General features: G+C 51.1%; 1 protein-coding gene across 1 annotated transcript in view; it reads left to right on the forward strand.

The window, feature by feature from the left end:
• LASP1 (LIM and SH3 protein 1) overlaps positions 1-20,110 on the forward strand; it is a 40,684-nt gene extending 20,574 nt beyond the window's left edge. The window contains exons 4-7 of the mRNA XM_019981562.2: positions 3,169-3,276; positions 13,677-13,824; positions 14,736-14,839; positions 17,024-20,110. Coding sequence (XP_019837121.1) covers positions 3,169-3,276; positions 13,677-13,824; positions 14,736-14,839; positions 17,024-17,197 — 534 coding nt within the window. The 3' untranslated portion in view covers positions 17,198-20,110. The remainder of the gene's footprint in view (positions 1-3,168; positions 3,277-13,676; positions 13,825-14,735; positions 14,840-17,023) is intronic.
• The last annotated feature ends 2,170 nt before the right edge of the window (positions 20,111-22,280 follow it).

Consider the following 22,280-nt stretch of genomic DNA (forward strand, 5'->3'; position numbering starts at 1 on the left):
AAAGGTTATTGTGAGGATGTTAGTATATATTAGGTATTTAGAATGGTTCCTGGCATACAGTCAGCACTCAGTATTATTCCAGCGCTATTCTCCTGGAAAGGAAAGGAGATGGAACTTGGATATGATAAAGCTGAGGAGTATTAGACCTTTTGATGACTGCTTCCAGACTGACCTTTCTCATTAGCTCTCCTCCCCATCTCTGTGTGTTTACTCTTAAAACAATTTCTTTTTTTGTTAGAAGTGGGTGGGTTACATAGTATGTGGGTTTAGCACATGGTAGGTACATAATAAGTAGGACTTGTTGGTATCATTTTTTTTCCATATATGTATTTTTAAGTCGTGATCTTTCCTCTTACACTGGGTCAGCAAGGCAGTTGTTTTTCAACTTATGCTGCCTGTTTGGAGATTTTATTTCTGCATTCAATTCGTTCATTATTTACCCAACAAACCTCTGTTTGTATCTACTATTTGCTATGGTAAGTGATGAACAAGCTAGAATCTGGGAGAATAATTAATAAATCTATATATGAAAAGTGGAATTTCTTAGGTCCTGGTTGTTCAGGCCTCACTCCCCTCTCTACCTTGGGAGTGTCCAGGGTTGGAGGCCCAGGCAGGAAGCATTCAGACAGGACTCCTGAGTTGAACCGACAAGGCAGGTTGAGTGACCTTGGGCAGGTCATTTCCCCGCTCAGAGCCCCCTGTCACATCCTGGTGAGCCATCCCCGAGGAGGGCAAGCACTTCAGCTTGGGTGATGAGCGAGGTTCCATGTGGGGCCCTCCCCAGACTTCTGGTTCCTTGACTTTCACAAAACTCTGCCACCTACTCCAGCTCCAGATGGCCAGAGAATCTTCCCCACCTTGATTTTCCATAGTCAGGGGCAGGTGCTTAAATATGGTCAGAAACTCCAGAACCAGGAGGGCTTTTATTGATCAGCGGCTGGCCACTCTCAGGAGACCCAGAGAGGGGGCCCAACTTGCCCAGGAACACACAGCAAAGTAGTGCTGAGCACAGGCCTCTGTCCTTTCTTGCCCCCTGCTCCTTCCAGCCCCGCCCTCTCTGGGCTGCCTGTGCCAGGAGTGAAATGAATTATTCCTCCCCGGCAGGGAGGGAGAGGCAGTTCCTGAGCCTGGGAACCAGCTGATGTCATTGTAGTGTTGCCATGACAATTATTCCCCTGGATTAGGGGCCTGACCCTCCAGAGGGCCAGGAAGTGGAGGAAGGAGTCAGGGACTAGTGTTTGTTCAGCACTCGACAAAGCACCTTTACACTTAACCCTCATCCTTGCACACTGAACGCTGCCAAATAGCACCCCACTCCAGTGTTCTCGCCTGGAGAATCCTGTGGACGGAGGAGCCTGGTGGGCTCTGTCCACAGGGTCACACAGAGTCGGACACGACTGAGCGACTCAGCATGTGCTTCATATGTGTTTGTTGCTTTAAAGCCACCTGTATCTTTGATTAGAATGGGTGTGTCATGATCCCCATTTTACAGATGTGGACACTGAGGCCCGAGAGGTTAAATCAGTTGCCCAAGATCAGTCAGCAAGTGGGAGACAGCCTGTGTTCATACCAACTCCCACGGGCTCTTTGCTCTTACTGGGTGGTAGGAAGCCCCCTCTCCATTATGGACAGTCCTCTTACAGGTGAGGAAATCAAGGCCAGAGGTCTTAGATCTGGGGCCTCTGCATCTGGAGCGACGCATTTTTGACTCTCAGTGCTTTACCTTTCTTGATGCCTGCTTCCAGAAGGGTCTCCCCCCCAACCCACCCCTACCACTAAGAGTTGCTGTGCTGGCCCAGGCCTTCTTGAAAGAGCTGCTGTGGGGCAGTTCTAGGCCCTTGGGGTGGGTTGGTACCTGAACCCACTGTGTTAACTTCCAGTCTGAGGGGACCTAGCACATCCAGGCCTTTATTTCAGTCTGGGTCAGAACAAAGGAGGTTCTGGAACCTTTTAGGAACAAGAAGCCCTTGTTGGATGGGTGAGCTGGGGCTCTGGAGACAGACAGGGACCCTGACCCCTGGGGGGTGCAGAGGAACTGACAGGTGCGTGTTGTCAGTCGGGTCACGGTGCAGCTCAGCCCTGAGGCCAGATGACTCCATGCCTGGGAGAGGCCTGGAAATTCCCAAGGTCCTAGGCCTTGTGTCCTGGGCTGACCTGCCTCCAGGACAGTGCAGCCTGCATGGAAAAAGTCCAGGCAGCTGGTGGGCTTTGGAACAGCTGCTGCCGAGGTGGACAGTAAAGACTCTGAAAGCCGGAGGAATAGGTCCCTGTCCCAGGGCCATTTCCAGCCTCCATTCTGTTCTTCAAAACCCCCAGGGGAGGACAGTTTTCATATTTCAGTTCCTTTAGTGCTTGGGACGTCCTTTCTGAATGTCTGACTTAAGTCCCTCTAGTACTCAGGTTTCCATGGAATACTCAGAAGAGAGGGGCATTGGAGGGGGTGGTAGAGGTCTTTCTTGGCTCTTGGAAGCCTGACATGCTATCTGTCCCCCACCCATTTCATCCCCTCCTGTGGTGCTGACCTCAAAAGCCAGGTTGGCAGGCTCCAGGCAGCCACCGGGGCCTCTCAAAGGCTCATTGATTGAGTCTTCTGAGTGGCTGTCTTACCGCCCTCCTTTCTGGGCACCAACTTTGTCCCTTGGCACAGCCCTCACTCAGAAACTCCCCCAGGCTCTCAGCGGGTAGGACCACATCCTGGCCAGGGTGAGGGCTGGGGCAGTCCTTGGAAAGAACCTTCTTTCTCTCACCATCAGGCAGGATGGGCCGTGGTGAAGGTTCAGAGTCAGGCAGATGAAAGTTCATCCTATTGGCTCTGAACTTGTGCTGCTAAGCTGTGTGAGCTTGGGCAGGTGACTTTCCCTTTCTGTGGCTCAGGTTTCCTTGTCTGTAAAATGGAACTAACGATAGTCTATAGCAAGACTTAAATGACAGTTCATGTAAAGCTCTTGGCACTCAGGATACACCAAATATGAATACATAGTAATAGTTTATTATCATTGGTCTGATACTTTTTGGCCACGGTTTCTGCCTGGAGTTGGGAGGTGGGAGTGGATGTCACTGCAGGGGGGTTTCTGGTCAGGGTCTCTCCTGGCTGGTTGCTGCAGGCTGGAGCCCTTTCTGCTCCCCCTGCCTCGACTCTGATCCGTCTCTACCACCTTGGTCCTCCAGGTACGCTACAAGGAGGAGTTTGAGAAGAACAAGGGCAAAGGCTTCAGCGTGGTGGCAGACACGCCTGAGCTCCAGAGAATCAAGAAGACCCAGGACCAGATCAGTAATGTAAGGTCCCCTGCTCCGCGGGTACTACCCTGACCCTGGCGCTCCCGTCTCGTCTCCTCCCCGCCTGCTTGGCAGTTGTGCATGAGGCCAGTTCTGTGCCACCCCTGCTTTCCTCAGCAGGCCTGGCTGGTGCCTGCTTGAGCCGAGGGAAGGGAAGGGTTTGGGGTTCCCAAGATGCCTTTCCTCTGTGTACCCCCAGATTGCCCCTTTGATACCCTCTGCCCACATAATATTTCCACCTTGAAAGAACTAGACTTTTGGGGAGGGCCTTTGTGCTCAATCACCCCCCCTCATCCCCCACTCTCTCTGAAATTTCCCCCCCTCCCTGCTGGCTATGGTGAGGGCCAGGGTCCGGACTAGCTGTTTTGTCTGAGCACAAAGGTCAGAACTGGGTGGCAGGGGTGGGGAGGGGCTGGCCTCCCCATCGACTGCCTCTGGGTGCTGACATTGCAGTCATTTCCGCCCTTCTTCAGCCTCCTCCCCCACCTCGGCTTGTTCTTCCTTCCTGTGTAAAAACCCCAGTTGGGTTTTGCTCGCTGGCTCTGCACCCCTTGGCCTGGCCCTCCCAGGTCCAGGGTGGTCACCAGTGTCTAGCCATGGCAGGGCTGGTGTGCAGAGTGGGCAGTGGGTCAACGCCCCTTATGGCACCTGTGGCAGGGGACAGGCCTCAGTTTCCTGTTTGGCGGAGCCACAGACTAGCAGCCTGTGCAGCTCTGGGCTTGTGGGGAGGCTGCTTAGGGGGCTTTGGGCAATGCGGGGGCACCGCTGTGAGCCACAGGCATGGACATGGCCTGTGTTGCACAGAGTCCCATAAAGGACTGGGCAAGCAGGTGTCTTCAGGTCTGGTTCAGGAGGGGTTGGCAGGTTGCCTGGTGTCACTCTGGGCTGAGGGACTGGGGACAGAAGCTTCAGGGGCCTTGAGTTTTGGGTGGTCTATCCGGCATCCAGCCCTCAGACCTCCTTGATCAGGCACTCCTGGAAGTAAGTTGGACCATTGTTAGGGTCGACTCGCTGTGGCTCAGGTAGATGTCAGAAGCCAGGACCCAAGCCATCAGAAGTGGCCATGCCTGAGACTTTGGCTCTTAAACTTTGATCAGCAGCCTGCAGTATGAAATACATTTCATGTTGTGGCCCACTGAACAGGCTTGCTGATTTATTTAAGAGAAACAGAACCAAAACTTTCAGGAAAGAGTGCTCTTCCACTTAAAGGGCATTCGGATATTTTCTGTTCTATTTTAGTTTGTTAAAGGTGCCGGGTTTCGCAATTGTATTGTTGACCCGCAGCTTGAAAGTCGTGGCTTGAGGAAATGGAGTGCTTCCCTTGGGCTAAGATGCCTCTGACAGCTGTAATCCCCTCTTCCCCTCAAACAAGCCTGTCTCAATTGCTTCTTTATTAGCTAGGGCCTGGTCCCAACCCGAGAGCTTCCCTGCAGGTTGTGCCCAGAAGAAAGTGGGAAGAAAGTATGGGTCTCAGCTGTCCTCATGGAAAACAGGAGGGAGGGGAAACCTCGGTTAACAAGGAAGGAAGATACAGAAAACTGGACTCTTGAGACTTTAGCCTCTGGCCTTTCCTTGTGAAGACTGTTATCTGGACACCTGCTCCCTTCCTACAACCACAACCCCCCAGCACATTCACTCATTGTTTCCAGCCTGTGGCTTTTAGAAGGGGGAGGCAAGCCCAGTCATCCTTGCCTGCTTTTCTGGAAAGCTTCCAGAATACTCCACACCCTGCCTATTGCACCTGTACTCCCCAACCTCCCCCCCAACTAGTCATTGGAGGTGTTAGTGTCTGAGGAGCCCTGGTAACAACTCACTCTGGCCAAGACACCCACACCTGGGCAGATACCATCTTATCAGTACCCATAGGCCTGCAATGAGCTGATTGTCCCCTTTCTGAGGTGGGGAGGTGACTGATGCCTGACCTGGTTCTGCGTTTGCAGCTTTAGCTGGAACCTGTGACACACGACCACAGAGCTGGAAGACCCTTGGTTTTGGCAAATGCCCTTAGTCTGTCAGCTGTGGGCTTCCAAACAGCTGTACTTCAATTACTTGAAAAGGTTGATTGAAGATACAGGCTAAAAAAAAGAAAATGCAAAAAAAAAAAAGAAAATGCAGCCTCAGAGGCCTCCTCCTGGGACTGCCTGGGAGCAGAGCCCAGAAACTGCATTAATTTTATCTCATTTTTAGGAACTAGCATCTTTTTTAATGTTTATTTATTTGGCTATGCTTGGTCTTAGTTGTGGGATGTGGGATCTAGTTCCCTGACCAGGAATCGAACCTGAGTCCCCTGCATTGGGAATACGGTGTCTTCACTACTGGAGCACCAAGAAAGTCTCAGGAACTAGCATTTTATTTTTTAAATTATTCTTGTTGTTTTTTTATCTTTTCTTCCATTTTTATTGAGCTGTAATTGACATGCTGCTCTATATACATGTAAGGTGTCCAGCATAATGATTGGATTTACCTCCATCATGAAATGATTATCACAATAAGTTGAGCGGATCATCTCATACAGATACAAAATTAAAAATGATACAAAATAAAATTTCTTTTTTCAAGAACCAGCGTTTTTAACACGTTTCCTGAGTTCCCTGCAGTGTGAGAATCATCACCAAGAGAATCTGAAAAGAGCTTCACCAAAGGTGCCAGTCCTGGCTACATCCAGAACCCCTAGGGAACTTTAAACCACGTTATTAAATTGTCCTTCCTCCAGAGGAGTTTTGGGAACGATGATGTCTAGAGCCACACCTTCTGTTTTGTATCCAAAATAGTGTTCCTGTATGAGCTGGTCACTCATTTCCCGGGTTATCGTCAGACGCCTCCTCATGTGTGAGGAAAATGTCAAGCACTTAGTCTGAGATAAATATTGTCCATTGCTGTTAATTTAAAGGTAGACTTTGCTTTCTATATGGTGGTGAAAAAGGGGACAGGGACTAAAGTTGGGCTGAAAAGTTGGGCCTGTGTCTAGAACTAAAAATGTGTGGAAACTTGGGAGGCAAAGTGCTAGTAAGTTAGGCCTCTGTCGTGCGTGATTGACTTTTTTTTAGTTGAAGTATAGTTGGCTTTCTATGTTGTGTTCGTTACTGCCATATAGCAAAGTGATTCGGTTATACTGAGTTGACCAAAAAGTTCATTCGGGGTTTTCCATAGGATGTTATGGACAGAATCGAACAAACTTTTTGGCCAACCCAATATTAACCTGGCCTTTGGGCACCGGCTCTGATGGCTGTAAGGATGGGAGCCTCTCTTTTTTTTGGGCTGTGCTGGGTCTTGGTTGCCGCTCATGGGCCTTCTCTAGCTGCAGTGTGCTGCTCTCCAGTTGCCGTGTGCGGGCTTCCTGTTGCGGTGGCTTCTGTTGCGGAGCAGGGACTCTAGGCACGGGCTTAGTTGCCCCACAGCACGTGGGATCTTCCCAGACCAGAGATCAAACCTGTGTCCCCCGCATTGGCAGGCGGATTCTTAACCACTGGACCAACAGGGACGTCCTAGACAGAAGGACTTTTAGTTGCTAAGTCCCTTTACTAGGAGCCCCTGCCTTCAAGTAGGCAAGTTTTCATTTACGTACATATTTCCTCATATATAGATTTCCTGTATACAGTTTTGGGTCTTTTTAACTTTTCCTTTTTCTGTAAAGTATATCACACAAACACCTGTGTGTGTGTTCACCATGCAAGGCAGGAAGCAGAGCATGACAGCCCCCTGTCAAAATAGAGCTTTCAAAGTGTTCAAAAAACAGACATAACTCTCATGTAGTGAGTACCTATCATATAATTAACTTAATTATGAGGAACCAGCTGGGAGCATCTGACAGGCAGAGGTGAGGCCTAGTCTGTGAAAGAAAGCACTGGATATAATTAGATATAGAACTGGTTAGTGTTCTGCCATTAGCTGCTGAACTGGTGAATGTCCTACAGGACTGTAAAACCATAAGCTTTGGAGATAGCCTTGCTACAGGCAGAAATCTTTTGCATTTCTCACAGTCAGAAATAATTAGCAGCTCATATTTCTTAAATTAGCTTCGGGCCTTATGCAGGCATGCATACATGCTAAGTCGCTTTAGTCGTGCCTGACTCTTTGTGACCCTGTGGACTGTGGCCCACCAGGCTCCTCTGTCCATAGGATTCTGTAGGCATGAATACTGGAGTGGGTTGCCATGCCCTTCTCCCGGGGATCTTCCTGACCCAGGGATCGAATCCATGTCTCTTCTGACTCCCGCATTGGTGGGTGGGTTCTTTGCCACCAGCACCACCTGGGAAACCCTTCAGATCCTTATAGTTTGGGCCCAATCAGTAGTAAAGTCAAAGAAAATTCTAGCCCCAGAGTCAAATGGCTGGAGACGGGCTTGTTGGAAACCCTGTATGCTTTTTTTTTTTAAGTATGTAATATTTCTTTTTTTAAAACTGAAGTATAGTTGGTTTACAATGTGTTAGTTTCAGGTGTACAGAAAAGTGATTCGGTTAACTTTTTCTTGTGTGTCATATCCTTGGGGCAGCACTGGGTTTAAAGCATCATGACGCTGCAGTTTATTCTTTTCTGTTGTTGCCTTGTATTCTGCTTAAAGTGCTTATCCCACATTTTGTTGATTCTGGGGTTGGTGGCATTTGGATTGCTTCCGTGGCTGTGGACAACTTCCTACGTATTTCCTAGCGTTAACATGGAGGGCAGTTGCTGGATCTTGGAGGCTGTGTCCCCTCAGCCTTACCAGATGACGCTGAAATACTATTCAAGCAGGGCTATGGATTTACCGTCTCGCCAGCACTGGTGAGAGTTTCCACTGCTCTGCATCCTTAGACTTGTTCAATTTAGCCATTCTCATTGTGAGCAGTAGTAGTATCTCATGGTTTTAACTTGCATTTTTCTGATTAGTAATGAAGTCGAGCACAGATTTACATTTGTTTTAAAAACAAAATAGTGTTAGTCTCTCATGGGGAACACAGCATTACTTGGTGGTTGAGAACTAAAGAGCTGGATGGTAGGACTCATTTATGCACCTCTTACCTACCTCCTGAACCTTGGTTTCCCTGTCTGAAAAATGGGGATGATCATAATACATTGTTCTTGGGCTGGCTGAGAAAAGGAAATGAGTAATGCATATAAGGGCACCACAGAGGCCCGCAACAAATGGAAACATTGTTAGAAAAACCAGACCTTGGCTGGTGAGTTGATTATTCCATCCAGAGCCTGATATTCCCTTCTTGGCTGTGATGTGGAATCATGTGGGAGCAAATGTGGAGTCAGACCTTGGTTTTCCACCACAATCAGGAAGGAGAACACGGGTTCAGAAAACAGACCATCAGCTGGCAGAGAAAATGTGTTTTCCGTAGCTTTGGAATGGACCCTCAATGAGTCATCCTGGAGTCCTGGCTGGCAGGGCCCTGGATGAGTGGGGAGGGTCCTCCGGGGCCTGGATCCCTGCACCTCCGTGCACTTGGATCTCCAGGCGTCCTTCTGTGGGGTCCCAGGACAGGTTTTGGCTGGGCCTCTGCTGACGTTTCTGAGCTTAGGTGACCCCTTTTCAGGGCACTTAGACGACTGGAACTTTGCTGAGCCTGGGACTGAGCTCCACCAGGGCCTTGGCCTCTGATAAGTCTTTATTTCCCTTTTGGATATGCTCATACCCTTTAAGGTGCCTCTTTGCTTCTCAAGCTATTAGGTCGATCAGCAAAGTAATAACAGTTTCCTTGTTTCCTGCGCAGGGGAGGGAGAGGAAGTTGAGAGGACCGAGATTTTATCAGGTGGCCCCCGGGCGGAAGGGCTGCAGCCCCGCTTTTCTCGGTCCGCTTCCGTTCTGCGCTGCCGCTCCTGACTTCAGTGCCTGGCGCCCCTTCTCTCGAAGTTAGGGTGACCTTGTGATTATCATCCCTTTTGAAAGCGAAAGGGAGTGCTACTCATATTTGTTCAGGAAGACATGAACTGGGACCAGGGGCAGACTTGGGCGTGTGGTCACCCTGTCCCAGGAAAGGACCCGTCCAGCTGTGGCTTTGTCCTTGTATCAGCAGCTGCAGGCCTGACTAATGAAAGTCACTTGACTTCTGTAAAATGGAAATTAAAGTGCACCTATGGGACTTTTTTTAAAGGGTGATTATTGTCAAGGCCAAGGGAGATTATATGCAGAGAACTCAATGTGAAGAGCTGAGTCAAGGTCATTACAGTGAGCAGGTGGTTCCTGTATCGGTGGTGGGAAGGGTTCTCCTGTGTTCAGGCTGCCACTGCTGTGTCCACCTGGATCAGCTGGCCCTGCGTAGAGTGGCTTTTTAAGGAGCAAGATGGATCCCATCAGCCTCTTGCGGAAACGAACACACGTCCACACTTGCTTTCAGTTCTAGGATTTGGCTAGGTTCCTAGAGGTAGTTGGAAGCCTTAGGACCACGTGGGAGCAGATGGTGCCATGGCCTCTTTTTAAGATGAGGAAATCCAGGCCCATAGGGGATAGGACTCTTCCAAGTTCACATGAGCAAGTGAATGGCTCGTGACTCTAGGGGTGAGGTGTGGGAGGGACGTGCAGTCCTCCATGAAGGACTGAGTCTACAACGTGACGGGGGATGGGACCCAGACATGCTTCTTCCTCCAAGAGTCACCCCTTCACTAATACAGACAGAGCCGCAGCCCAAGAAGTGGGCTGTCAACCAGGGTAGCGGGGGCCTGCCCCTCAGCCCACGTCCTGGCTCCCTCAGGGCCCGGGGCAGGCCTCTGTCTGCCTCCCCGTGGTCACCGGCTCCCAGGGTCAGGCCTCTTTTCATTACCAGAAAGTAAACACGGAAAGCTAACCTTTCCCACCCCCAGGACAGAAGTCAGAAGGGCAGTTGCCTTGAGAGCCTAGAGGCCTCTCCTTGCCCCCACGCCCCCCGACTCCTTGCCAGAGGAGGGGGGCTCACTGAGTGGGCTCAAGAGAGACTCTCACCTTTGCCCTTGTCTTAGGGATCTGAGAGCAGGACGCTGGCCTTTGACCTTCACCCCTCGGTGTTCTACTTCATGGGAGTTTGGGGATCCGATGGGTTTTCAGTCTGACCAGGGCCAGCTGTCTCCCCTTCCGGAACTGGCTCAGTTTATTTTGCTCTTTGGGTGTGGGTCCTTGCTTGGCATGATGGAAAGGGGTGAGAGGAGGAGGGGGGCTCATGCTGACCCAAAGCCCTAAGTGAGGCACTCCCTACCTCCCCACCGGCCCATCCCAAGCTATGCTGCTGCCCGACCTGTTCTCTCAGCCCGGGCTGCAGCAAGTCACCATCATTCAACAGCGGAAGAGCAGCAGGGAGATGTGGGTGGGCCCAGTTGATCACCCCTGCAGACCTGTAGCCCGGCTGCTTCTGGCTGAGTTTTAGCTCTTGCCCACCTTATAAAGCGGATTTGAGAAAGCAAAGAAAGTGAGAAGGGGTGGGCCATGGGAGCACCTGGGCTCGGACAGCTGGATCAGGCAGGGACTTCAGGGCACAGAATTGCAGGTTCCTTCTGCTCCTGGAGGCAGGACAGGCTTTGCCCCCTCCATACCCTGTCCCCCTCACCCCACCCCCTTTTCCACTGGGAGCAGCACAGGGCAGGATCCTAGTGAACAGGAAGTGAGAGCCAGCCTCCAGGCGGGTGGTGGTCTGAGGTCTGGAGAGAATTCAGGCCTGGGTCTGCTCAGGACCAGACCAGTTTTCTGTGTCCCCCTTTCTGAGTTTCCTCTGCGGGGGAGGCGGGGGGACTGTCCCACCTCCTCCACCAGCCCCAGCCCAGCGCTTCCAGAGCGCTAACCATGGACCTCCCACCTCTCCTCGGTTGCTTGCTTTCTTCCCCCTAAATTTCCTCTCTGAAAAGTCAGTAGGTCCTCAAGGTGGGATGTGGGCATGTTGCCACTGGGAATGCAGGCAGAAAATCCTAGAACTCCTGACTCTGGTTCTTTTTCATCTTTTGTTTTTTTCATATTTGTACGTTTTACACACAAATGTGTATAGACATTTCATGGGTGTAAAGTGGTTCAGTTCAGTTCAGTTCAGTCGCTCAGTCATGTCTGACTCTTTGCGACCCCATGAATCGCAGCATGCCAGGCCTCCCTGTCCATCACCAACTCCTGGAGTTCACTGAGACTCACGTCCATCGAGTCAGTGATGCCATCCAGCCATCTCATCTTCTGTCGTCCCCTTCTCCTCCTGCCCCAATCCCTTCCAGCATCAGAGTCTTTTCCAAAGAGTCAGCTCTTCGCATGAGGTGGCCAAAGTACTGGAGTTTCAGTTTCAGCATCATTCCCTCCAAAGAAATCCCAGGACTGATCTCCTTCAGAATGGACTGGTTGGATCTCCTTGCAGTCCAAGGGACTCTCAAGAGTCTTCTCCAACACCACAGTTCAAAAGCATCAATTCTTCAGCGCTCAGCCTTCTTCACAGTCCAACTCTCACATCCATACATGACCACAGGAAAAACCATAGCCTTGACTAGTCGGACCTTTGTTGGCAAAATAATGTCTCTGCTGTTGAATATGCTATCTAGGTTGGACATAACTTTCCTTCCAAGGAGTAAGTGTCTTTTAATTTCATAGCTGCAGTCACCATCTGCAGTGATTTTGGAGCCCAGAAAAATAAAGTGACACTGTTTCCACTGTTTCCCCATCTATTTCCCATAAAGTGGTACTTCTGTGTAATTTATACAATAGGTGCAATTTGGGAGGATTGTGCTGAAACAGATATTACCAACAGGAATATTTGAGCAAAGAAGGGACAGCAGACTTTTTCTGTAGAGCTCCAGAGAGTAAATGTTTTAGGCTTTGTGGGCCAAAGGGCCTGTCAAAGCTACTCAGCTCTGTAGCGACAGCGTGAGAGCAGCCAGAGATAATAGGGAGATGAATGGGTGTGACTGTTCTAGGAGAACTTTATTTCTGGACACTGAAATTTGAATTTCATAGAAATTTCATGTGTTACCAATCTTATTCCTTTTAACTCTCCGCACAGGCTTCAAACATTACTAAACGTAGTACCCGTTCTTAGCTCATATGCAGACCATGAGCAAATGGGCTGTGGGCTCATGGACCTGAGTTTGCCAACCTCTGCTCCAGACCACTGGTTCTCAAACTTGAGCCTTCAAGACTCAGACTCACCTCGGGAAGCTTTTAGAAGTGCATGTGTCTGTGCATGCTAAGTCTCTTCAGTCATGTCTGACTCTTTGTGCTATGGATTGTATACCTACTCTATGGACTGTAGCCCGCCAGGCCCCTCTGTCCGTGGGATTTCTCCAGGCAAGAATACTGGAGTGGGTTGCCATGCCATCCTCCAGGGGATCTTCCCAACCCAGGGATCGAACCCATGTCTCCTGAGTTAGCAGGTGGGTTCTTTACCACTAGCACCACCTGGGAAGTCCCTTAGAAGTGCATATTCCCTCCAAAAAAAGAAAAAAAAATAAAGGTGCATATTCCAAAACCCCAGCCCTGATATTGTAGATTCTATGGAAGGTCCTGGAACCTGCGTTCAGCAGATAGTCTGAAGACCAGACTTTAAGAACACAATTCTGGGTCCTGGTGGTCCTTGGTGAAGACCTTGGGTGTGTGGCTTCTTCAGGTCTCTTTTTGCCCATTTTTTAACCCAAGGAGAGAAGGACTTCATCTTCCAGATACTGACATACCCTTGGAGAGGGCCGGACATTTCTTGTCCTGCAAGCTGGGGTCCTCAGCGGAGCTTTATGAGGTCATGCCCACAAGAGGCAGAATCGCCTGCTGGTTAAGAACACGGGCTCTGAAATCTCTGTGAGCATGGGTAACTCGTGTTGCTTGTCAGTGCTTTAGTCTCCTTCTTATCTGTTATACGGGGACTATACTGTACCCCCGTATAGGTGCTGACATGGTAAAATGAGCCTGTGATGCAGAACGCCTGGCGTAGTGCCTGGCACCTAGCAGATGCTCTGTAAACCTGCTCTGTAAGCCCATAGTCACTGCTATGGGCCAGGGTGGAAGCGGGGCAGCTCCAGCCCTGCCACAGGGACATAAAACTGACAGCTTACATTTGTCTGGTGCTTTCATTTAACATTCATTCCCTTCTGAGGGGAATGGCAACCCACTCCAGTATTCTTGCTGGGAAAATCCCATGGACAGAGGAGCCCGGCAGGCTACAGTCCATCGGGTTGCAAAGAGTCAGACACAATTGAGGCACTAACACTTTAGCTGACGTGGCCCTTTTACATCCGTCATCTCTTCGCATCCTCCAGCAACCCCTGAGGGGAGATCCTGATGCTCACTTCTGTAAGGAGGAAACAAGGCTTGGAGAGGTTAAGTGCTTGTCTGAGGGCACGTCGCGGTACACCCCTGTTGAGAACCTGGCTCTCTTTGCCTGGAGTCCTGCAGGAGTCTCTCCCGTCCCAGGATCTTGAGTGGCAACGGAAAAGGGGAGCTTTGGTTGGTTTGCTGTGGGTCCTTCACCCAGTGCTTTCTGTCCCTGCAGATAAAATACCACGAGGAGTTTGAGAAGAGTCGCATGGGTCCCAGTGGTGGTGAGGGTCTGGAGTGCGAGCGCCGAGATCCCCAGGAGAGCAGCTACCGGCGGCCCCAGGAGCAGCAGCAGCCTCACCACATCCCCGCCAGCACCCCAGGTGAGTGGGAGGGCTGTGGGGACCAAGGACCTGAGGCAAGGTGGGGAGGAGGTGAGAGGGAAGCCTCGAGTACACACACACACACACACACACACACACACACACACACACACACAAACGAGTCCCGTCCCAGCAAGGGCATGAACGCACACACATGCACATACGCGCACACACACCAGGTCCCATCCCTACCCAGGGCATGAACACACACACACACACACACACACACACACACACACACACACACACACACACGAGTCCCGTCCCAGCAAGGGCATGAACGCACACACATGCACATACGCGCACACACACCAGGTCCCATCCCTACCCAGGGCATGAACACACACACACACACACACACACACACACACACACACACACGAGTCCCGTCCCAGCAAGGGCATGAACGCACACACATGCACATATGCGCACACACACCAGGTCCCATCCCTACCCAGGGCATGAACACACACACACACACATCCCTACCCAGGGCATAAACACACACACCCCAAGTCCCATCCCTACCCAGGGCATGCACACACACACACACACACACAAACACACACATCCCTACCCAGGGCATGAAACACACACACACAGGAGGAGGTGAGAGGGAAGCCTCGAGTACACACACACACCCACACCCACACCCACCCCAGGTCCCGTCCCTACCCAGGGCATGAACACCAGGGTCAGGGCTGTGCTGGCCTCCTGCTGTGACGGGGAAGGTGCCACTGGGGCGTGACAGCAGCGTGTGTGCACACAGACAGAAGCCCTTGGGAAGTGGGGGTTGAGCAAGCTTGCGGAGTTGGAAGTACATGACGTGGTCTCATGGAAGAAGGGGGCGGCTCTGGGAGGCTCTGGGTTTGGCAGGACAGGTCCTGAGCCTGTCTCCTGCTGGCTTCCAGTGTACCAGCAGCCCCAGCAGCAGCCGGCATCCCAGTCCTATGGTGGCTACAAGGAGCCTGCAGCCCCAGCGTCCATACAGCGCAGCGCCCCAGGCGGCGGCGGGGTGAGTGGCCCTGGCGGAGGGAGGTGTGGGAGGTGGGGTGAGCCTAGGGAAGGCTTCCTGGACGTCCCTTTAGAAAAGACGTCCCTTCTTGGACACCCTTTTTTTGTTTTGTTTTGTTCTGTTGGACAACCTTTAGGAAGAAAAACTCAGGCGGGACAATTCTCAGAGAAATAAAGTAGCCTGAGATAAGAGACCTGCTGGTGCCTCGAGTGAGGCACAAGTGAGGGAAGGAACGCAGTCTGAGAGGTCATCTGAAGGCTAAGGTTCCCGATAGACCAGCCAGTGCTTCAAATACTTACTGAGCATGTTCTGGACAGAAAGGATTTGATCTGAGTAAAAGTTCACCTTCCTGCCCTCTTGGAACTTACATTCCAGTCAGGGAGACAAACATGAATAGATAAGTAGGTATGTGGCAAAAGGTCATAGATAAAGAAAAAGACAGCACGGTGAGAAGGGGTGGGGGCAGCAAAGGGATCAGTAAAGGAATGAGTAGTGGAGAAGAACAGCAAGTGTGAAGGCCCTGAGGCAGGAGTGTTCTAGGAGAGTTCAAAGATCAGTGGGAAAGCCAAGGTGACTGGAGAGGGATGAGGTCTGATCATACAGGGACTTGTAGGCTTCAGGCTTCCTTGGTGGCTAAGACAGTAAAGAATCTGTCCTCGATGCAGGAGACCTAGGTTCAATCCCTGGGTTGGAAAGATTCCCTGGAAGGGAACGGCTACCCACTCCAGTATTCTTGCCTGGAGAATTCCATGAACAGAGGAGCCTGGCATGCTACGGTCCCTGAGGTCGCAAAGAGTCGGACATGACTGAGCGACTACAACTTTGTCTTTCAGGCTGCCAGGAGGCCATCATGACTGGCAAGCTGTGCAGAGTAAGGGCTTTTTTGTGTTTTAAAAGCTGGCTTCAGCAGCTGTGTTGAGAAGCAGCAATAAAAAGTTGAGGGTGGAAGCAGGGAGATGAGTTGGGTGGCTGTTACAGGATGCAGGCGTAGATGGTGGTGACTTGGCCCAAGAGATTAAAGGCACAGTTGGTGGTAAGGACCGAGGTCACTTCAGTCATTCCATGAGGATTGTGACCTCTTTTTTATTTGGTGGTGGTTTCTAATATTTATTTTTCTGGTTATAAAAGTAGTACATGAAGAGCACTGGATTGGGAGAGGTTATGGATCAATTCTGCAGGAATTAGGTTACTTTCTTAGAACCTGTATTTCCTCATCTGGAAAGCAGGATAAGAAGCCTGGAGCGTTGTAATCTCTTACTCCATACTCTTCAGGGCTGATGAAGCTGGTTTCTGCTGGGTTGGAGGGGATTGGGAAGTTTTGTGCTAAATAGGATAAGGGGCCTCTGAAGGGTTTAAAGCCAGGAAGTAACTTCATCAGGTTTGCATTTTGGAAAGCTCCCCCTGAGATCACAGTAGATGAACAGTGGGAGGAGGCAGACCAGGGGAGTGGAAACAGAAGGTCTGAACAGGGTATTGGAGGTGGGGTGGGGTGCTGGGGCAGATTCTGGAGATTTCTAATGGATTCATCCAGCCTTGGACCCAAACAGATCCCAGAACCTAGCCTGGGGGACCCTAAAGACTAAGCTGACTCCCAGAGACAAGTCAGTGTCAAGGGCAGTGATGGTCAGAGGACTTTAGAATCTTGCCTGCTTCCAAGATGACAGTTGGATTTCATGTGTTTTTATTGGACATTTCCTAGAGCTTGGGGTTTAAACACGAGACTTTGGCTGAGGTTGGAAGGTGGGACCTGACAGGTACTTCTTGTATCACCTGGAGTTTTTTCTCCCAGGAGTTGGTCTTTATCCTGAACTTAAGAAACAAATTCATCAACAGCTTAAAAAGAAAAAACAAAGACTGGTGTTTATAATAATACAGATAATAGCACGCAGGGCAAGTCATCCTTTTAAACTCAACCCAGCATGGTGTCCACAGGACAGTTCAGCATTCCTGTTCCGAGAGACAGGGTGGAGGTCCTGTAACCTCCATACCTGTTTGTGTCTGGCCCTTAGGAGGTGCCAGATGCAGTAGTGTTAATAAGGTGATCGCTCTCAGAAAGTGTGACACAGAGGTGAGAAAACTTGAGGCAGAGCCTAGCCCGTCCTTGTCTCCCGGCTCCTGGTCCCCTCTGCTCTGGGGTCCCAGAGAGGTAGGCACCCCTGACTGACCGCGCCCCCACCCCTGCAGAAGCGGTACCGTGCTGTGTACGACTACAGTGCTGCCGACGAGGACGAGGTCTCCTTCCAAGATGGGGACACCATTGTCAACGTGCAGCAGATCGACGACGGCTGGATGTACGGGACCGTGGAGCGCACCGGTGACACGGGGATGCTGCCAGCCAACTACGTGGAGGCCATCTGAGCCCGCCGGGCACCGCCCGCCCCATCCGTCTTCAGTGCATTCCACAGCATCGCGTCTGTCCTGGGCGTGACCTGTCCACCCTTCGGTGTCTCTGTTTTTTAAATTCTGCGACAGCTTGTTTTTCCTCCCCCTCTTCCAGCTTCTTTTGCCAACCGAAGCCTTGTTCTGCCACTTTCGCGGCTCCCCTTCTGGCAGGTTTTCCCCTTGACCAACTTCTTGGTTTTCTCTCTGGATGGAACACGTGTGAACCGCTCTGTGGGAGGCCAAGGCCTGTGGGGACGGTCTGGGTGGGTGACCCGTTGGCTCCCAGGCCTCTGCCTTCTCTCTTTTCTGCCCCCTCAGCCCCTCCTACCCACCTCCTCATACATCCAAACATTCCAGGACTGGGGTGAGCCCCAGACCCCCAGGACTCCCAGAGGAGGGGCTCCACACATTCCCAGGAGTGGGACCCCGCTGTCCGTGCCCTGGGATGGGGATGGGGGTGGGGAGGGTGCTCCTGTTGTGCCAGTGAGATGGGCTCTGCCTCTGCTTCTCAGAGATGGGGCTGCCGGCCCTCCGAGAGGGCCCCTCACCACCCTCTTCCCGCTCAAGGTTGACAGAGGCGGGTAAAGTTCCTGCTTTGGTATTCATTCATCCTTCCCCACATGGTTCCTTTTCACACTGTGATTTCACTCTCCTGCTCAACCGGGCCTGGTATGGGCAAGGAGCTGGAAGCTCGGCTTGGGTCCGGGTCTCACCTTTCTGCTTTAGGGACAGCTGCAGGAAAGAGGGGAACGGGGTGTTCTCTTTGCAGCCCTTTTCTCTCCCTCCCAGTGAGTCTCCGGGGTCCCTGGCTTGCCTCCTCCTGAAAGATGGGGCAAGGAAGCCTCAGGCCTCTCGGCCGTGCAGCCCAGCCCCTGAGACCTGGTTAGACGGGCTGATCCTCCTGGGAAGGCAGCTTGGGGCCTTCCATGGCCTCCCCCTATCCCACACCACCTGATCTGACCCCAGGGGGACTGGACTGTGCGAAGCCACAGCCCGCTCTGTATCTCCACGACTTCCCTGAAGGGGAAGGAGGGGGTGTCTGCAGATGTCTGTGACGGGCGAGTGTGAGTGCGAGCATGAGAGAAGCAGGCAGGGTGCGGGCTTTCTGGAGGGTACACAGAGGGGAGGTCCTTGAGGGAGAGAAGTTCCTTCTGTTTTCTTTGGAATGAGAATCCCTCCTTTCCTTCTATCCCTGAATGGAGGAAGCCCACCACCCCCCCTTTCCAAAGTGCAGAAGTGAGGAGGGGGTGTGTACTTGGTGGGGGCTGATATTGGGGCCTGTAGCTTGCTGGCGGAGGGGGGAGAGGAAAGACTTCATGACTCCAGGCAGATACTTTTCCCCCATCTCTGTGTCCTGGGCTGTAGAATAGGGAGCTGGGGGACCTGTGTCACCTACGCAGTGTTCTCCCCTCTTCCTGCCCACTCCCAGCCCCCTCCCCTGCCCCCAGCTCGCTCATTTACCTAAGGCCTCCTTGAAGTGAAGGGAGAGGGTCCCAGGGCTTATAAAACTGGAAGCACAGACCCAGGTTGAGGAAGGGAAAGATGGTGCTATCTCCAAGTCCCTTCTTCACTCGTGGGTGGCTATGACCACCCTTGCCTGATTTTATTCATCTCTGGGCTTTCCTGTCACCCTTCTGGGTCTCCCCCTCCCATCTTTACCCCAAGTCCACTGACTCAGGCCCTACGGTTGATATCTTTGCATCCTTGTGCCTTGCAGGAGAGGGAGGGGCCTGCAGGCACGTTTAACATCTAGTCCTCACTGCTTGTGAGTTGCCTTGGGAATATTTACCCCAGATCAGAGGCTTGAGCCTCTGCCTGACCAATCCCTTTCCCTCCTTGGCCACAGCCATGGTGAGGGCGGGTGGAGAGTCTTATATTGGGCAGTGTGGGGGATGACGGAAGCAGAGAAGGAACAATTTTGGGAGCCGTGGGCAGATGCTAGTCCATTCTATTTCCTCTTAATCTCAAAGCACAATGTGGATTCTGGAACCAAAGGTCAGAGAGACATATCCTGTTGGAGAACCTGTGGTTGGCAGGGAAGTGAGAGGCTGGGAGGAGGGCTGGGGAGCAACAAGTAGCCTGTTTTCATTCAGCCTAATTTTTCTTCCAAAACAAGGCAAGCCAGCCACTGGAATCTTGCTGCCAACCCTTGGTTCCTTCCATCCTAAAAATAGGGGACCTTTTCTTACACACCCCCAGAGAGAGGAGGGACTATCACACTGGTGCTGAGGGACCTAGGGGCTGCTGAGAGTCCTTATTCCTTTCCACAATCATCCATCCCTAGCAGAGCACAGAACCTGAGGGCTGGGCCGAGTCCCTGGTTTTTCCTACAGTTCACAGAGGGTTTTTTTTTTTTTTTGCCAATCTAATCCCAGGAAAGAAGATGCAACAAAGCTAGAATGTGAATATAACTTTAGCGGACCAATAATAAAATGCAAGAAGCCCAGTGCTGAGAAAAGTGAATTCTCTCAATATTGCTTCCTGTTTTCTTCCTCATGTCCCTCCAGGGAAAACTACTTTATTGCTTAATTTCTGCCTTTTCCCCCTCACATATGCACTTTTGGGCCTTTTTTTTTAATAGCTGGAAAAAAAAAATACCACCCCACAAACCTGTATTTAAAAAGAAATAGAAATGATCACGTGAAATTTGCCTCTGTCCAAACATTTCATCTGTGTGTGTGTGTGCGTGTGTGTGTGTGTGTGAAGCCGTCCGTTCATCTTTTTATATGGGGTGGTCGTCTTTTCTTGGTCTGTTTTGGTCCCCTCCCTCGTGGGCTTGTGCTTGGGATCAAATCTTTCTGGCCTGTTATGATTCTGAACATTTGACTTGGACCACAAGTGAATCTTTCTCCTGGTGACTCAAATAAAAGTATAATTTTTACCTGCGGACTTGGCTTGCTCTCTCTGGTCCTGAGGTGGTGTGTGTGTGTGTGTCCTGTCTCCTTGGGGGCATTTTAGACACACTTTTTTTCCCCTTTGACTTTATGAACAGCCCTATAAAAGAAGTAACTGCTTGATATCCATCTTACAGATGGGGTTCCCTGAAGCCCAGAAAGGCAGTGGTTTGGTGGGAGTCACACCAGCTAGTGGCAGGACTGGAGGTCTTAGGACCCCAATGTGATGCTCCTGGCTTCCTGCCATGACCTTGACAGGAGCCTGGCACCCACACGCTTTGCCTCCCGGTATCTCCCAGGCTCAGTTCTTTGCTCCAGGTGCGTTGGGTCTGAACTTAGACAAGGTCAGGCAGCCCGCCTCCCCTTTTCTGCCGGGTTGGGAAAAGGAGGTGGCAGAGAAGGAATCCAGATCCTTTGTCCACAGGTCGGGGCCACCAGCCAGCCTCTTGCTGCGGCCTTGTGGAGAGGGGTGTTCTTCACTCCGGGTACAGAATTCAGGCTTCCCCTGGATTCAGGATAGCAGCAGGGTGGAGAGGAAAAGGGCTTTCCCCAAAACGAGAGCCTTTGTGATCAGGAGATGACACGGCTGCTCTGAGCAGCTGAGGCAGCGCTGGGTGGGATAATTACAGATGGTACTGACACCTGCTCCCCCTCTGACACCACGGGCGGCTTAATGTGTCCCCAGTAGCAGGCAATGAGTTGGCAAATCGTGCCTCCATTGGCCTGCCTCCTGTTTGCTGCAGAGCTGTAGCCCCCTCTCCCCAGGAGGCTTCATTCATTCCCCTTTTCGGGACAGTCTGCTTGGGAGGGAACCAGTGCCAAGTCTCCACTCCCAACTCACAGGAAGCTCTTGCCCTGCCTCCCTGTGCAAACCCACACGAGCAGTTTCCTGACTCCCTTCTAAACCAGCCTAAGTTCCTGAGGCTTAGCATGATGAAGGGGCTGCTGCTGCCCTCATCCTGTGCCCCTCAAAGGATCTAGTTAGGGTGGAGCCAAGGGCACTAGGCCTCAGAGGTGTCACAGGGAATTTGCTTTTGTTTTTTTAATTTAATAGGAAATAAGGCAAAAGGCATAATAAAAACAAGAAGGCATAACTACCCACCACCCAGCTTAAACTATGAAACATCAATTCTCCTTTCCCCTCAGAAAAAGCCACTTGAAAAATATGAAAAAGTTATATATGTACAACTGAATCACTTTGCTATACAGCAGAAATTAACACAAATTTGTGAATCAACTCTACTTCAATAAGAAAAGTCACTTGAGTTGCATTTCTAAACACTTAACTGCATGGGGAATGGGCCTGACCCAGAGTTCTGTAGTGCCCTCTCTGGGTATAACACTGCAATGAGCTCTGAGGAGGATATAAGAGAGGATAAGGATGTGGGAAATGACCATAAAGAGATAAGGAAAGGTTCAAGGAGAGGCCTCTGATGCTCACACTGTAATAGGAAGGATCTGTGCAAAATGTTGCAAGCTGAGAAGCCCAGGTGGGCCTGAGGGGGGATTTCAGATTACCAGGGTGGGCCAGTCTGGGGCGAGAGAAGAATGTGGATTCCGGAGTGGACAAGCCTAATTTTGAATTGGTCTCTGGCCTTTCCAATGAAACATTAGGCAGGTTACTGATCATCTCTGAGCCTCATCTATACAAGACTTGCAGGGAGGTTGAAATTACACCACGAGTGCAATATCTGACATAATATAGGAATCCCGTAAGTCTCAGCTCCATCCCCCTGAGATGCCATCTGAAACACACTTGAGACCTTTGTCCTTGTCCCTCCATAACCTGACTTTACAACGTGCCAATGGCCCACCCAGCCCCCAACCATCATTTTGAGTTCCTTTGCCAAGGATTCATGAGAGGAAAAAGTAAGAAGAAAAGCACTCAGGAGATATTCCTTGGGCACCTGGATACAGGTCAGATCTCTTCCCTACTTCCATAATATTCAGACTCCATTTAGATACAAAGGGTAGGATTGGGTTCCTGGAGAGAAATTGAGCCTCTTCATTTCTGCCTGGTCTAAATCGAGCAGTTCCTTGGTTACCCGCTCCCAAGCTTTCTGATTGGTTGGCGAAGGAAGGGGGAGCGGGGGCGGGTAGTAAGCTGCCGATGGAGCCGCAGTATCCCTTAGTCTCAGGCACTGGGAGGGGGAGGGGGAAAGGAG

The sequence above is a fragment of the Bos indicus genome, chromosome 19, assembly GCF_029378745.1.
Source record: "Bos indicus isolate NIAB-ARS_2022 breed Sahiwal x Tharparkar chromosome 19, NIAB-ARS_B.indTharparkar_mat_pri_1.0, whole genome shotgun sequence".
Taxonomy (NCBI): Eukaryota; Metazoa; Chordata; class Mammalia; order Artiodactyla; family Bovidae; genus Bos; species Bos indicus.